The following is a 16,708-nucleotide window of genomic DNA, read 5'->3' on the forward strand; positions in this document are numbered from 1 at the left end:
AAATTCGGCACCTTTGAGTTTGGAGTATTTAAATTCGGTGCTTTAGAGTTTGAGATCGTTGAGTTTGGGGTGCTTAAATTTAGTGCCTTTGAGTTTGGGGGATTTAAATTCGGCGCCTTTGAGTTCAAGATCTTTGAATTTAGGGTATTTAAATTCAGTGTCTTTAAGGTCGAAGCCTTTGACTTCGAGGTCTATGAGTTCGGAGTGTTTGAATTCGATGACTTTGAGTTTATGGTACTTAAATCAGACACCTCCGAGTTTTGTGTATTTAAATTTCATGTCTTTGAATTTGGAGTCCTTAAATTCGGTGTTTTTCAGTTTGAGAAATTGCTAAAAATTTCAGGGAGCCGATTGCAGTAAGAGTGTGTGTCCAGTGCTTTGCTCGTCGCATGGGCAATACGGCGGGGGTATGTGCCATTGCGAAGACGGCTGGAAAGGTGCCGAATGCGACATACCATTAGGCGACTGCCAAGTTCCTGATTGCAATCAGCACGGACAGTGCGTCAGGGGATCCTGTGTTTGCAATCCTGGATGGAAAGGCGACTTTTGCGACAAACGTAAGTCTAAAATTTCTCATATATATTATTTACGATTGTCAGGTCAATTCTAATATTTACCATGCCATTTTAAATATGTATACATTGTCTCTATCAGACCTATAAACCAACATACGACATACCAACCCACTCTGAATATCTAATGTTCGAAACACATAAAATAATAGCTGTAGTGGAATAATTTTCAGCTTGCTACATTTACACAGGAAGTCACACCATCGCGTGTCATTACGTCCTGCCAGTTATTCCTGTCCCTCAGATTAGTTCCGTCTCACGACGAGAAAGAAACAAGCTGGCTGAAAAATGAATGGAACGCAGGAAACGATACGGTGTCACGGAAACGCAGAATTTGAAATGCGGATGATGCCAGCTTGAGTTCATTAACCGGGACATTGTGTTCAAAGAGCAACGCGACGTCGAGCAATAATTTAACTGTTAAAAATGACCAACGGAAACGTGGCTCGCGGTGAACGTTTACCCCTGAGTCTATTTCTGCGTCGGATGTTGTTTCTTCATATTTGTCACGGCGCCATTAATTTCCACCATAATTCAAGCGTGCGCCCTGCCAACGCTATACCCGTAGAGATTCAAGACACGAATCGTCCATTATGAAAGAGACGTAAATCAATCTTCCTTTATTTTTTAGTGTAAATTTTTTGTTTTAATTGGCTATCAAACGTGATCGAGGGTCCGATCTGGAACTGCGCACTAGAACTGCGAAGGACAATGTCTATGTTTTCCTCGAAAGAGATTAGAGCTTAGAGCACCGTGTTTAGACAACTGTAATTCATTCTTGGTCAGTCTGTCATTCACGATAATTCCCATCGAAGGTTTCGACCCTATTTCGACAATCATGCACCCAAGGAACTTCTCCCAGTTTCCCTTTAAAAATACTTGATGTTTCTGTCGAGATGTCGCAGAACCTCTCTAGATCCTTTATATAAAAACGTGTTCCCGCCTGATGCAATTTAGAATACAATTATGTCTACAAGAAGTACCGTTCACAGGAAGCAAATACTCGAATAGATCAACATTAGAACTTCGACTCTGCCCAGTCCACTTTACCGCCGTAGAAAAATAACGTCTGGAACGAATGGCGAAATTATTCGCGGGAAGCGCGCAACGCTTTGTCTCTGACAACCTCACGGTTCCGTCGTAGCGTGTTCTCTTCTTTCATTTTTCTGAGAACGAGACGGCGTAAGTTGACCGAGACTGCCGCTGAGGACACGTTAGGTCCTTTTCGAGGGCTGTTAAAGAGAGACTGTAGGCATTAAAAGACGTGTCAGGTTAGCCATCTCATCCTTGATGTTTCGTTTCGTTTATTTTATAGCGCGAAACAAATAACATTTGTTATAACACTACTTACACTTACCGTCTTTTATCTCTTGTTAAACCTATAAAGTTTTATTTTTATTTCTTTAGTAAAAAAAGGAAATCCGTCATGTTTCTAACATTCCGTAAACATTTCATGAACTTTGAAATAAACTTGACCGAAATATGCATTTTTGTTCACAATCATGCATCTTTGCTTAAAATTGCCTGGCATTTCTCGGGTATGTATGAAAATTGCCTTTGGTACTCAAGGGGTTAACTAAGGAGCCATTCGTAGATTAGTCAAATGCACCGTAAGTTAAACTGGTATCGACTGCGAGAATCCAAGCGATACTCTTGGAAACCCTCTCTGAGAGTCGATTTACCCTGTGACCCTGTGAAAATTCTGCTCGCAGATCAATGAAGCTCGCGGCTCTAATAAAAACGAGGGAATTGGTGATCCCGTTCGACGTACGCGACGCATACGTAACGCGGCAAAGAATCCACGAGGAATTTCCCTCATCTCAGGCCAACGAACGTCCCCGGCTGTATACACATAACCGTTCCCGCGCGGCGCGACGCGAATGGCACCACGCAACGCATCGCCGGGACGCTTTGGAATTAAGTTTCATAATTTCCCCGGGGCAGCTGGGATCCGCGGGAATAATGCAATTGTTCCGATGCCATAATTTAAAAAGTTGGCCCATTCGTCGGCGCCCAGGGCGCAATCACCGCCCACCTAGACGACCTCCTTCCGAGACGCCTCGAAAACAACCGTAAGAGCCGATCCTCTTGGATCCTCCTCTTGCCTTCGTTCCTTGCAACAGAGGATTCCGTTAATCGAATGCGATCGAATTGATCTGAGGATAATAATTCTTTCCGGTACTTTAATTTGTAATAGCACTGAAAGGATGGTTGGTCAGAGTATGACCAACAATTCAAAAGATTCGATAAAATCTAAATCAGCGCACATTTTATCTGCGTGGTCGCCAGGATCTTCCGAACGAATTGTCTGGGAAATTTTAGATTAGATGAGTTGCAAGTAAGAGCCTGGAGGGATTACTAATACATTTCCCATTTAAAACGTTTCAAAGTTGAATATTGGAATATTCTCTAGTACTTGAATTTTAATTTCGAAAAAGGCGATCATTCTTTGGCGATAATTGTACAGATTGCTACAGATTCAGAGAATTGAGATTTGAGTGAAAGTATGTGTCATTTTGTAAACAGTGTAACATACATTTTATTGTCGATACTTCATGCATCTTTGCATTTACGCACATTCTCGTACATTTTCTCATATTTTCACTTACAGTCTAGCTATAGTAGATAACCAATGAAACCTACGAAAAAAGTGTTCACAGGTAAATTGCAGAATAAAATGGGATCTGTATTGTGGCGTAAAGGAAATTTTCTTTATGTTATTAATTTAAAAGATATGTCGGTGAAGTTTCGTTTTTTAAATGGAACTACTTTGGTCTAATTTCCGGAAAATCCCAAACATTATCATTTTGTCTTATACATATATGTATATTAAACGAAAAAGTAAACCAAATTTTACGCATGACGAGTATACACGTCGTGACGTCGTGACACAAAATACTACCACTTCTCCATAACGAGTATACTCAGTATATCCAACACAGCCGACTGGTTAAAATTAAATATCAACACACCCATTGAGTATGATTAAAGGTAATCCTTGCGAGTGTCTCAATCGAGAAACGTCTATAGACAATTTAGGTATTCCAATTGGTTGAAGGGGCATAGCAAATCTGTGCCTCGTGATTCCATTAACAGTATGATTGATCGCGTCATCCATCGATCACGTTAGACTTTGGAAACGTGTATAAACAACTTGAGGGTCTGGATTGGGACGCTCATAGTAGATCGCTACAGATTACATAGATCGCTACAGTACGTGAAGAATTGCATATGGGGGAAAGTTAACTCACTTAATCGACACAGTTAGCACGATTTAATATGTCGATCGCGAGACATGTGTACTAGGATTAGGAATCCTCTATATATAACAGAGGTGTCTACATTGGGATTTGCTTGTATGTAGCACAACTGTCTCAATTGGCTGCAGTACTACAGTATATCAGAAGCTGTACGTCGCTAATCCATTAACCGTATAATTGATCGCGTCGATCATCACTCACGTTTATTAGAATAAGGAAACCTCTATAGGCAGCCTAGGCGTCTCAATTGGGAAACATCTACAGTCGACCTGTGCGCCTCAATTGGCTGGATCGATACAGGGTATTCAAAACTTCGCGTCTCATCATACTCTGTTCAATCTTCAGCACACATCGTCAATGGTATGGTCAACTAAGTGGTCGCACGCAGTTTTTGATAGACTGTATTGGCCCCAAACTATGCATAGATACTGAGATCTGTGAGGGACACTTCCCAATCCGAACATTTACGTAGTTTACAACTTCATTACTCCTCAGCAGCATTACTCCTCAAACACTATAAGAATCGTGGACATAAACATTGGAAAAATGTTTGAACCAGTGTTTTCGAGTGGTGATTGCGATTACGATCGTATTTTCAGGTGTTTTCAGACATAGAAATTTTAAACCTAAAAACCGACTTCAGATTTCCGTTCCTCACCCCCCAAAAATCTAGAAAACCATGCTTCCGTCAAAATTGAAAATTAAAAATTTTCAGTTAAAATAATATTCATGCCGATAGGCTAGGCCTAGATAGGGTAACATTTAAAAATTTTTAATTTTTACGGAAGCATGGTTTTCTAGATGTTGGGGGAGGGAGGTGAGGAACGCAAATCTGAAGTCGGTATTGAGGCAATAAATTTCTATGTCTGAAAACACCTGAAAATACGATCGTAATCGCAGAAAAATTTGCGAATACGATTATAATTACAATCGTAATCACAACTCGAAAACATTTGATTACAATCGTAAGCGTAATTATGATTACGATTATGCCCAACACTAACCCGATACAGGAAACATCACCTCTCGAGGGACTCCTGTTTCACTACCTTCTTACACTGCCCATTTCGATTCTTCTTAACAAAAACAATTGCTTCACTTTTCAGTGGATTGTCCCGACCCGAACTGCAGCGGCCACGGCGCCTGCGTATCTGGCAAATGTTACTGCAAGGCTGGCTGGCAAGGCGACAAGTGTAACCAGGTGGACCAGCAGGTGTACCAGTGTCTGCCACGTTGCTCCGATCACGGCACGTACGACCTGGAGTCCGCTACCTGTGTCTGCGAGGGCCATTGGACCGGCGTGGATTGCTCCCAGCCTAGCTGTGGCCTCGACTGTGGACCTCATGGAACCTGCGAACAGGGTCTCTGCAAGTCAGTACACGTTGTATACACACACAGACACACACACATATATATATATATATCCATGTCCTTTGTATCACCGTCCTTTATGGGCCCTTCGTGGCCGTTCAAACAGGAATCGTGAATTGGGTTACCTGGATACGAATTGAATGAGAAGAGGGATGCGTCCTCTGGCTCTCGCTCTTCAACCCCTCTCCCTGGTCTCGGTTGGATCGAAAGAATTCATCCGAGCTACGATTTAGCACACGCGAAAAAATTGGACCATGATTTATGAGGGGGGTTGAGACGAATGGCTTCAGCTTAAGAGCATCAGGATTACTCGCCACCACTGTTGCTTGAAATAGTAACGTTTCGATTTGGTCTCCCTCGGTGTCTGATTGAAGTGGACATTCGGTTTTTGTAAGGTTTTTTTGTAGTATTTTCAAAATATTAACAAAAATGATAGTATCTATAATGGGACTGAAAATCGTGGTAATTACACTTCATTTAAGGCAGAGGGACCTCGTAGGAGGCTTCGAAGTACTTGAATGTTCAAAGAGAAAGACTACTGGAACGTAGACTTAGAAAGAGTGACCAGTATGATGTACAATACATTTGGAACACGACTGCTCCAGAGAAACAAACCTTGACGATCAGTGATACCGTTACCACCACCACCTTCTGTTATCCAACAACTTAAAGTCAAGGTATCCTTAGAACAATTCCTCGAGATGCTTAAAAAAAAAAAGGAAGCCACATCCAGCAATAGTCGACATCGAGTTCTTCTCCCCCAAAAGATAGTGACGCGACAGATTCGCGAGAAGGGGTGGTGGACGAGGGGAAAGAATGCGCTAAAAATGGCTAAATTGCTGGCGAGATCAGAGGCACTAAGAAGAGCGTACTAAGAAGGTGAAAAATTGCGAGAAAAAGGCTCTGTCTTAGGTAGAGAGGAAGGGACGGTGGGGCCAACTTATCACGACTCGAAGGACTGTCGTCGTCCCTTCCTACCATCCCTTTGTCAGAATCAAGGACGCGAAAGAGGATCTCCTTTCTCATATTCTAAAGCTGACGCCTCCTCGTCTTCCCTCTTGTTCCATCGGCCGGCAGCCGCCGTGAAAGAGCCTCTAAGTGCAAAAACTTTTCTCAGCGGGCGGGCAACTTCGAAACTGAACCCCTAACTCGAACTCGCGTCCCTCTTCTTCTCTGGCGAGGGCTCGGAGGCAGAGGGAATCAATTTTACATTCGACGATAAAGCTTCCTGACACCGAGAGAGGCTTGTCCCTTTTTCTCTCTTTCTTTTTCCCTTTTTAAGGAATCTCTGTCGCGTTGTCGGGCCAATCGAAGTTTCACGACTTTCGAGGCCGAAGAATGCGTAGGAGGAGGAAAGAAAAGCGGGTGGGAGGAATGCAATTAATTCGCGGACCTCGTCTTTCAGGTGCAACGACGACTGGACGGGGACCAAGTGCGATCAGAAGCCCTGCGATCCTCGTTGCGCTGAGCATGGCCAATGCAAGAATGGTACATGCGTCTGCAGCCAAGGGTGGAACGGAAGACACTGCACCCTGCGTAAGTAAATCGTTCGCGACTGCGTTCTCGTTTCGACAAACTCGCTTTTAAATTTAGGGTTACGTGTATCGAACCTGGCGATGTATTGAACTCAGAGTGTATCGAACTCTGCAAAAAGTGGCCTAAGAGGAAGCGTCCTTCACACTGATGAGGTCTAAACGAAGCTTCGAGTATCCACCCTTGATAATTTGTACACTAGCCGCCTATATATTAACCCTTTGCTCCCGAAACCTTTTTTTCTGGTGTCTACCAGAAAGCTTGATGCTTTCTCAGCACTCTATTGCCACGAATGCTAAGATTATATTGACTTCGAAAATGAGATCTCTAATCTGAGATTTGAGAATCAGGTCACCTTTGCCTCAAAGACAATCATTTTATTGGCACTTCGAGTTCCAAAGAAATTAAACCTAAAAAAAACCTAGCGGTGACGGAGAGTTACCTCTGGAGTACAAAGGGTTAAATTTTCGTTCGATAAAATTCTAGAAAGTCAATATTTGCCAAATTACTACTATGGTTTACTGTTCCATGCGTGCATACAGGTACACATTCGTTTTACTTTCGCGTAATAGATTTTTCTCCCCCGAAACAACCGGTGTTCCGTTCAACCGACTGGAACGAAAGGAACATCGATTTCCAATTAGCTTTAATCGTCCGACGACACCGTGGATTAAAGTATTTGCTCTGATTTCTTGATAGCTGGATGCGAGAACGGTTGCAGCCGCCACGGACTGTGCACTCTGCAGGACGGCGAGTATAGTTGCGAGTGCTCGACTGGCTGGGCTGGTAGAGATTGTAGCATACGTCTCGAAATGGAGTGCGATGATTTCATTGATAACGATCAAGGTGAGTATCCGGCGCGTTTTAAGGGGCGCGAAGCCACCTACACATTCTCCTGTTTAGTAGTCGAGCCACTATGTGGCTGACTTCAACATTTTGTAATTTAAAGAGTGTCTTTGAGTAAGCGCAATTTTACGATACCCAAATTATTAATTTTATGACAGAACGGTATAAGGAATATTTTCTTTCTTTCTCTTTCGTGGAAAATTTGATAAGGTAAAAGTAATATTCTTGTATTTTTTCGGGAAGTCATCCTGTGACTTAATTTATTTTAATGGATTTAAAGAAGAAATTATGTTTAAAGATACCCGCTTAAAGTAATTTTACTGTTTCAACCAGAACTTACTTTGGGACGCTCTACGTGTCTGACCAAAACAGCTTTATTCTACTTAGACAGCGCTGGGAGCTGCAGTCGTAAAGTTGTTGCTTTTTAGAGATCACAATTTCGGAGCACACATTCGTTTTAATGTCTAAACTGTGTACAGGGTGATTCATACTGGGTGATGCATACTGTACGTTGCAGAATTACCCAGTATGATGGAAAACGTTACAGAGACAAGTAAAATTCTGATCCAGATCTAAATGTGGGAAATAACGAATCAAAGATAAACACGTGTTACTCATTTATCGTTAAAATAAAATTCTAATCGTTCCATCGTTACAATTTTTCTGCAAGTTTCATTCGTTTTCTGTTATTTGAATAAAACTTTACCAATGTCTGATTAAAATGTGCTGTTTCCACTTCGTACATCTTTATCTAGACAAGAATTTTGCCCATCTCTGTTCGATAAACTATGTCTCCACTTTCCATCGAGAAAAAGAGACCATCCGGGGCGCTCCTTGCTCTTATTATAGCGAAAGTACGCCACGACCATAAGCATGAACGACGTTATAGCAAGGTGTCGAGGCTGTCGATACGTATTCTAAGAAGTAATGTTCCTCAGATGGCATGATGGACTGTTCTGACAGCGAGTGTTGCTCGCACAAAACTTGCGCAGACCATATCATGTGCCTTACTAGTAATAATCCCGTGGACGTTCTTCTTCGCAAACAACCGCCCAGCGTCACCGCGTCCTTTTATCAACGCGTGAAATTCCTCGTCGAGGAGAACAGCGTACAAAGCTACGCTCATATGAACGAGTACACCGAAAGGTAAGATCGATCACTTCTATTTACTCGGTTTACCGTGATTATAATATAGAACGCTTAGTTCCTTATTTTTACGACATGTGAGAGAATAATATTCTAGGCGATTGAGCAAGTCGTTGCGCTCTCAGTTTTTTCACAAACTTCTTAAAAGTCTTGGATTTGAATAATGTGATATTTAGAAATTTAATTGAAACGAATGGAAATTGGAATAGAATTTAATCCAGATGGGTTAAGGCGTTTGAAAGAGACGCAGGAGACATAAATGATGAATTCCTGATTCATTAATTAATAATTGATTCTTCGGAAGGGGGTGCTTTTCCTAGCCTTGTTTAAAAATGCTACGAATTTCTATGAATGTATTTAATTTAAAAATATTCAAATCTCCCCAAATCCGAGTCACCAAAGAAGTTCTTGCGTTTTGATGATTTCCACGTCTCAGCCTGAATAATCAACATCTTTGAATAGATGAAAACAACGACTGGCTCGATCGACGATAAGCCGATACATGTAACGTTCAACGAAAGAAATCGAAGTATAGCGATAGCTGCGTGTCATAGTTTGGCCTTTTACAATTTCAAACCGCGTGAAACCGTGCCGGTTACTTTCCTCGTTTTATTATCATCCACGAGAACTGCGCAAATCATTGATTTCATTAGAGAACATTTTTTATGTTCGTCGTCACGGCACGCCCGTCGATGGAAAGCTCGAAATTGTGCAGTATGCGTTCACGAAGACAAGAGGAGACCATTGTACACGACAATAGTCAGCTTCTTTTTCAAAACGCAGACGAGGATTACGCGCGCACGGTCGTAATGATTTCATTGAACAGTTTGCGCGTTTCATTTCCCGACGAAGCTTCACGATGGGGCAAAATACAAGAACAAAAGAGAATATTAGTTTCTTTCTTTTTCTATTAACGAGAAATTCCCCAAATACGCCTGCTTTCGCGTCGCTTTACCAACGTTCCAAGATTTTGGCGGAAACTATCGCGAGTGAGAGATTATGCATCAGAAAAATTGCGCACCGTCGGTACGTCGCAACGAAACCTCGTCGTCGCGTCGCTCGAATTCGTGGCACAGGAACCGAAAACGAATAAGGATTTTCATTTTTATTTTTCCATTTCGTCGGTGGGCGGTAGTAAGATATTGGAATCCCCAACACGGCCACGAGAGTGATCCGTGACGCGCGAAATCCGATATTCACGTTTTCCCCATCGTGAGCAGCAATTGATTGCGAAAAAATAAAAAATATAAGTAACGAAAAAGTAAATGAAATAAACGAGAGAAAAATAAAAAAAGCATGGAAAGAAATGAGATTAAACGAGATTAAATACCGTTGCACCAAAGCAATTCGGTGTGTATCCGTGACAGCTGAATTATCAAGAGAGCCCCCCCCCACACACACCCGGTGGGTGACTACCCCTGCCGAAACCCCTCTGACCGTCCTATTCCTCGTGTTTCACCCCCTCCCTCCCCCGAATGCCAAACGCGTCAGTGATCATCTCGGGAGCAATGGCGATCAAAGGAGCCTCCTGACCTGTGCTCGACGATATTAATTGCTTGCGTTCCAAACAAGCATGTCTGACCAATCGTGAACTAGCTGTAAACTCCGAGGGGAATCATTTTTGATAGTAGATCACTGCTTTTCAAAATTTCTAATCGAGGGAAGGATAGTTAGTGTTAAGCGAAACAGCTCCAAAACGAAATAAATGAAGTTCTCCCGTGAAAATTAATTCCTACAAACTTAATTCCTTTGTTCAAATGTTTCTTTTCGGTCTTGAAATATTGAAACTTTGTACTTTTACATAGTTTCCGAAGCTGAATTCAATGGTGTAAACAAAGAAATGTTTCCACAATTTTTCTTCGCATTTTTGAAAAAAGAATTGTTGAAAAAGAAGTCAGATAGAAAAATCCGTACGCTTGTTCGTTCGTTATTTTTTAAGGAGTATTTAAAAAAAAACTTACCCCGATAGCTACATTTTGTAATGTTGTGCTCATGACATTATGACATGACATTATGACACTAAGTCTATACGTAATTTATGAGAAGAAATAGTTGTAAATTGCAGATAAAATGGAGTAGAGTAGTGGGCATTGAGTAAATTGTTGTATTAATTTATTTGATTATTATACCATACTATATTTATATACACTAGTTATTATACCATAAAGACATGAACAATAACGAACAAACGAGCGTACGAATTCTTCGATACAATTTCTTTTTCAATAATTGTTTTTTTACACCATTGCAGCCAGCGTCAATAACTATATAAAAGTACAAAGTTTCAATATTTTGTCTCAATAACTACTGGTAGCTAGTTTTGGCCTCGTCGCCCTCCCTTAAAGAGCAAGAATTTTAGTTCAGTTATACAGGGAGTGGCTCTGAGTATACTTTCTATCAATTTAATCCTTCGTATACCGAGTGTTCAACTCCGATATGAAGATGTGCATATTTGCTAAGACATACAAGGGCTCCCAAAGTGCTGAGCACACCTCAGACAGCAGGTGTTCGGAGCTTATAAAACCCTGTAATAGGTGCTGCCAGACAGCTTGTATCCTCAAGGTTGTCCCACTCGATAGTGTCTCGAGTACCTTGCAATATTCGATCTAGAAGTTTTCCACGTTCCTTCTATCAGCAATCGAAGTAAATTTAATATCTTTTGATAGCGTTTCCACTCGATTACTGAATCAATAATGGTACTTAATACAAAAATCGTTGCACTTAGGCCCGCTATATCGCTACGGGACTTGATACTATCCTTTCCTTCAGAATTTTCACCTGAGAAGACGAGAAAAAAAGGAAATATCATTGACTTTCAACGAATAGTCCTTTGTTTATCGCGATGGAGCAGAAAGATTTCGAGCACCTTTCACGATTATCTCGGCTAAAGTGAATCTCAATTAGATTTCGAAGTTTTGGAAAGGAAACTCGCACGGTCAGCGCCCTTTGTTCAACACTGATGAAGATTTGCTCAGGACGCCGTGGGCCCACGCGGCTGGCGAGCGCATTTCGGGGGATTCGTGTATTTTGTCTAGTGTTTATCCTCTGTGTGTACCCCTGCCACCGCCAGATCACCATTCACCCCACAGCCGAAGACCGTAAGAGGCTCCGTTCTACGTACAGACTGAACAACTTGAAAAAAAAAAACGTAATCGAAACAACAACAACAACAAAAAAGAAAACAGATATAAAAAAAAAATAGAGAAATTCATGAAACGAGAATAGAAAAAGTCTGCACACAGAGAAAAGATACCCGAGAGACTCTTTTTCCGTATCTTGATCGATCGGTTAAATAACGTTCTCGCCAAACGCGTGAAGTTTTACGTGTTCCAGGCACCGGTATTGTCGTTTTTGTCACGAACTGCGCGCGCAAAATACCAAGCTACCTTCAACCATCTGAACTGTTACGCGATAGCAAAAAAACATAAAAAGATATTTTTTTTTTTCGGTTAACGAAAAGACCAAAAATGTGTCGCTTCTCCAAAATTCATGTGAATCACCACAGTTGTTTCGGCCATTCGTTTAAGCAGTTTAACCAAAAAGAAGGGAGATTCATAGATAAAGCGCACGAGGGTGCTCGAATCTCGGCGTCGTCAGGCTGGAAACACTGATCTGAAACACAAATCGAGCGATTATTCTTTGAGCGTCAAACTTGGAGAAAGAAAATAAATAATCGACGATGCCGCGACTCGATGGCTCGAATAAAATAATTTCTAGAAATGGTAGACACAAGTTTGAAATGTCTCGTGCTACTAATGGTTCCTTTGCTCTTGCGCGCGCGTCCTCGTAGGAGTTCGTCTCCGCGTGTCACGTTTTTGTGCATATATATACGACAGTTCCGTATGTGTCTGAGAAAGAGACGTCGAGAGAGCGGGATAAAAGTTTGTTTGCCTCTGGTGTGTGTCCGTTGTTTCGCTGCGTGTCGCACGATGGTATTGATCACCGTTTCCGAGCACCCTTGCCACCGTCTTGAAGACGCTTCTTCCTCGCCTTCGATCGTCTGCAACGGAATACAGCCTCGTTTTTAGGGAGAACCGTCGGCCTATGTACGCAACAGAGTGAACAGAGTGGCTAAAAAGTCCGATCGGGCTCAATTGGCCGCCCAAGGTTACTCCCTCGATGGAGCTTTGCCTGCCACTGTCGTCAAATATGGTTTGCAAGGGCTAATAATGGATAACCTCTTCAAAAGTACTGATTCTTTGCTTTAAACTATTTTTGCTAACCTAAGGTGGTTAATTTGTTGTGCGCAAAGGTTACATAGTTTTGAGGGATGCATTGATACTTGTATATTAAGAATTCATTAATCTGTCGGCTCATCAGATATACAGGATGTCTGAATATTATATTGGATTCTGAACAATAATTTCCTTTACAAAAATGTCAGTACGAGTTTCATTTTTGAATTATTTACGAAGAACACCGACCAATCACAGCGTCCGGTCGACCACAGCGATTGGTCGGTGTTTTTCGTTAATAATTCAAAAATAAAGCCCTCGCCAACATTTTTATAACGGAAATTGTTGTTCAGAATCGTGTCAACCCCATTTTCGGTTCTTACAGGAGTTTTGGGATATCCTGTAGATCGTTTCATTTAAAAAGCCAAGTTGATCTTCAAATAGTAGTCCCTAGCGTCATTCACAGTTGAGTGAGTGGGCTTGAACGGCCAATTGAGCTCGATCTGACTTACAAGAAGACGTGTAAACGGCGTGAAGCAATAACATTTAAATATCGTTGGATCGATTTCGTTTTTCCTTCAAACTATTGATCTCAAGGAAAGGAACAGTATATATTCTTACTCTTGAATTTTTTAATTTAACCCTCAATTCCGAGACATTTCGATCGTTAACGTAGAGTCAAAGTAAATTTCAAAGTTACAAGATGAATCGTGAAGTGAAATCCAACACGAGAACGAAAACATCGAACCGATGGACCGTTCGCGACGAGAATTCTTATCTCGAGGCCGGGTCGAGACGAAAACGTCCATCCAGAATGGAATCCCAGGCTGGACACGCGGAATACAAGTATCCGTGGTCCGTGAATCAGAAATTCAGGCTGGCATCGGGATCGCTTGGACACCTTAATCAATATTCCCGAGATCGTGTGCCGACATGGCGGCCGATTCGATGAAATCTCCTCTCATTGTCAGTCCAGGGCACCTCCTTCTCGTCGGGCCCAACCGTCGATAAAAAGAGGAGATCTCCTCGAACGTCGTCGTTTCGTCGACTTGCAGAGATCGAACGCGTTGAATCCCGAAAATAAATGCGACGAATACGTAGCCCGTTAACGTATCGGACACTTGGACTGGAGAGACCAGGCCCAGCTCTCCCTCACTCTTTCTCGCCATCTTTCTTTCTCTATATCATATATGTATATATATACACACACACTTATATATATGTATATCATATACGTGATGTGTGTGCGTAGTTTCCAACTTGTGTCTGTCACGTGTATACCACTCTATGTTGGATGAGTCTGTGGGTGACTGAGTTCATGTTGGCGTGACTGGCGAAGACCGCGTGTGTGATGGGTATGCTTGATTTAGTGTGTGTCTACGTCTATTGTTTCTGTAACGGCGTGCAGAACATTGCGAGGAGCACTCGATTCCGCGGGTCTATGTCCGAGAGATTGGGGGGTTACGGAGAACGCATTCGGGGTAGCTCCGAGGCCGTCGACGCCTGGCGTCGATGGCTGCGCGGGGAATCACCTCCGGGGATTTCCCGCGACGGTAACCCTCCGCGTTCCGTGCGTTTCCCCTTGCTTAACATTGACTGATCGACGCGATATCCACGTAGATGCAACAGGAATCGATCATGGGAAACGATTGCTCGCGCGATGTTGCGTACGCGCGTCCGTTTTTTGCCCGCTACACGCGGGTTCTGTGACCGTGGTAACGCCCTTTCTTCTCGTTGGTTTTTTCCCACACGTAGTACGTTCTGGAGTTCCTTTACACCGCGGTAAGTTGCAGCTCAAGCTCTCGCTAATCGTTCATTATCCAAACAACAACAAAAAGTACCATCTATTGCTCGTTTCGCTCGTACATTCATCTTATATGTTTTTTCGTATGTCCCGTATATGTATCTATCTATCTATATATGTATGTATTACCTTTAGCCTGCCGTTTTAATGATCTATCTTACCTCCGTTTCATTTCTCTGTCTCTTAATTATCTTCCCTGTCGCCTAATCCCGTTCAAAGCCTGTTCATAAATTCGTTTACGTTGCCAATTCAGTTCGCCAGTATTTGATCAAACTTCTCGCTTGTTCGACTCATCCTTCCTCGATCCTCTTTATTCTGAATTTTTGATCGCTGTATTTTGTTCCCTTTGTTTCGTTCTATCGCTCTCTTTCGCTCACTCATTCTCGCTCTCTCTCTCTCTCTCTCTCTTTTTCTTCCTGTACTTACCTGTCTACCTGTGTATTTGTTTCTGTCGTTCTTGGCCCAGATGGCTGCACTCGCGAACAAGGCTGGGTTTCGAATCGTCGCTATCTGACAAACGGATAGAGTTCAATCCTCGAGCGATGATCTAAAACAGAACTTGTGTTTGCCTCGACTGTAATCCAACAAATTGATTTAATCGGTAATCAGTCGAATCGTGTTTCGTGTATGGGATTACCGCGACATTAGAAGATGTTTAAACGCGTTTGCAAGTATCCAGCCTCGAACGAAACCGCAGCCAGACGGTCCTCTTTCACACCTACATTAAAAACTACAATCGTACGAATTGTCTCTGTGTTATCTGTGATATGTCGTCGGTATGTTGTCACCCCCCGCCGTCTCCTCTCTTCTGTTCTATTTATTTTTCTGTTATGTATTGTCTTCTTGTCCCTTAGCGCTAAGTTAGCTACGTCTATCCCCGTAAAATGGCTCTAGTATGTTTGAGAATCGTGTATTTATATACTATACGATATATACATAATATATATACCTGGTCTTGTGTTGTTTTGTGTTGCCAGGCTTGCACTTTTATGTACGTACAACCCCCAAATTGTCTCGAATTTGTCTCTAGTGAACTTGTCCCTAGCATTCACACGAAACGCTGACTTAATCGCGCGCCTCTCTTGTTGCGTCCAAAACTTCTTGCGTTTCCATAACCTTTTGTTTACTTCAACTGTTTCCTTTTCCGTCGTTACGAAGCATTACGATACGACAGTAATAATCGAAAGATCGCAAAGAGTGTGTAACGGAGAGAACACAAATCGATGAACTGACAAAAAAAATACGAAAACGTGTTTGCCACGTCTAGATCTATTTATTTTTTTTTTTTTTTTTTACGTCCGTTCAGCTATACATGCAATTACGAGAATCGGAGAACAACCGTACCGAGAAAGCTTTTCTATACACGATAACGATGACGATGAAAGCTGATGACAATGATGATGATCATGAAAGGACCCGAAAGGACCATCCCTCCTTGTCCCTTGTCTACGTCTGTTATCACCTGTCTTACAATGTGCCATCAACCCCGTACACCAATGCCCTGTGTCTGTCTTGAACCGATCCGTGCTATCTACCCACCGAAAGTTTATCATGTACAAAAAAAAAAAAAAAAAAAAAACCAAAGAAAAATATACGAGAAACAACCCTCTTTATAAGAAATCGATTCAGTCCGATCGCCACGTCGGTACGAAAGTTCGCTCGCTTACGCGTCGGTATGACAAATCCGAGCGTCGTTCGGCTCGCGTCGATACGACAGATCCGACTGCTGCTCGGCTCGCGTCGGTACGATAGATCCGAGCGTTGTTCGATTCGCGCGCGGGAATTGTAACGAAAATTTAAAGAGAAAAAAAAGAGGAAAATAAGCAACAGACAAGAGAGATTGCAAAGAAGAAGAAAGAGGAGAGTCCATGACGCCAAAGAAACACGCGAGATACGAAAAGAAGCACGATAAAGATCTGATGTACCAAAGCGAGAAGAGAAACGAAACAGAGAGAGAGAGAGAGAGAGAGAGAGAGAGAGAGAGAGAGAGAGAGAGAGAGA

General features: G+C 42.3%; 1 protein-coding gene across 6 annotated transcripts in view; it reads left to right on the plus strand.

Moving 5' to 3' along the window:
* The window catches only part of LOC128887652 (teneurin-a), a 766,007-nt gene that overhangs the window by 732,903 nt on the left and 16,396 nt on the right, over positions 1-16,708 (plus strand). For 5 of the 6 annotated variants that reach the window (XM_054143776.1, XM_054143796.1, XM_054143786.1 and 2 more), the window contains 6 exons: positions 344-557; positions 4,939-5,203; positions 6,609-6,739; positions 7,436-7,582; positions 8,521-8,728; positions 14,659-14,685. In XM_054143776.1, coding sequence (XP_053999751.1) covers positions 344-557; positions 4,939-5,203; positions 6,609-6,739; positions 7,436-7,582; positions 8,521-8,728; positions 14,659-14,685 — 992 coding nt within the window. The remainder of the gene's footprint in view (positions 1-343; positions 558-4,938; positions 5,204-6,608; positions 6,740-7,435; positions 7,583-8,520; positions 8,729-14,658; positions 14,686-16,708) is intronic. The other variant, XM_054143805.1, reaches the window with a different exon arrangement.

Source organism: Hylaeus anthracinus, unplaced genomic scaffold (genome assembly GCF_026225885.1).
Source record: "Hylaeus anthracinus isolate JK02 unplaced genomic scaffold, UHH_iyHylAnth1.0_haploid 0, whole genome shotgun sequence".
NCBI classification, from domain to species: Eukaryota; Metazoa; Arthropoda; class Insecta; order Hymenoptera; family Colletidae; genus Hylaeus; species Hylaeus anthracinus.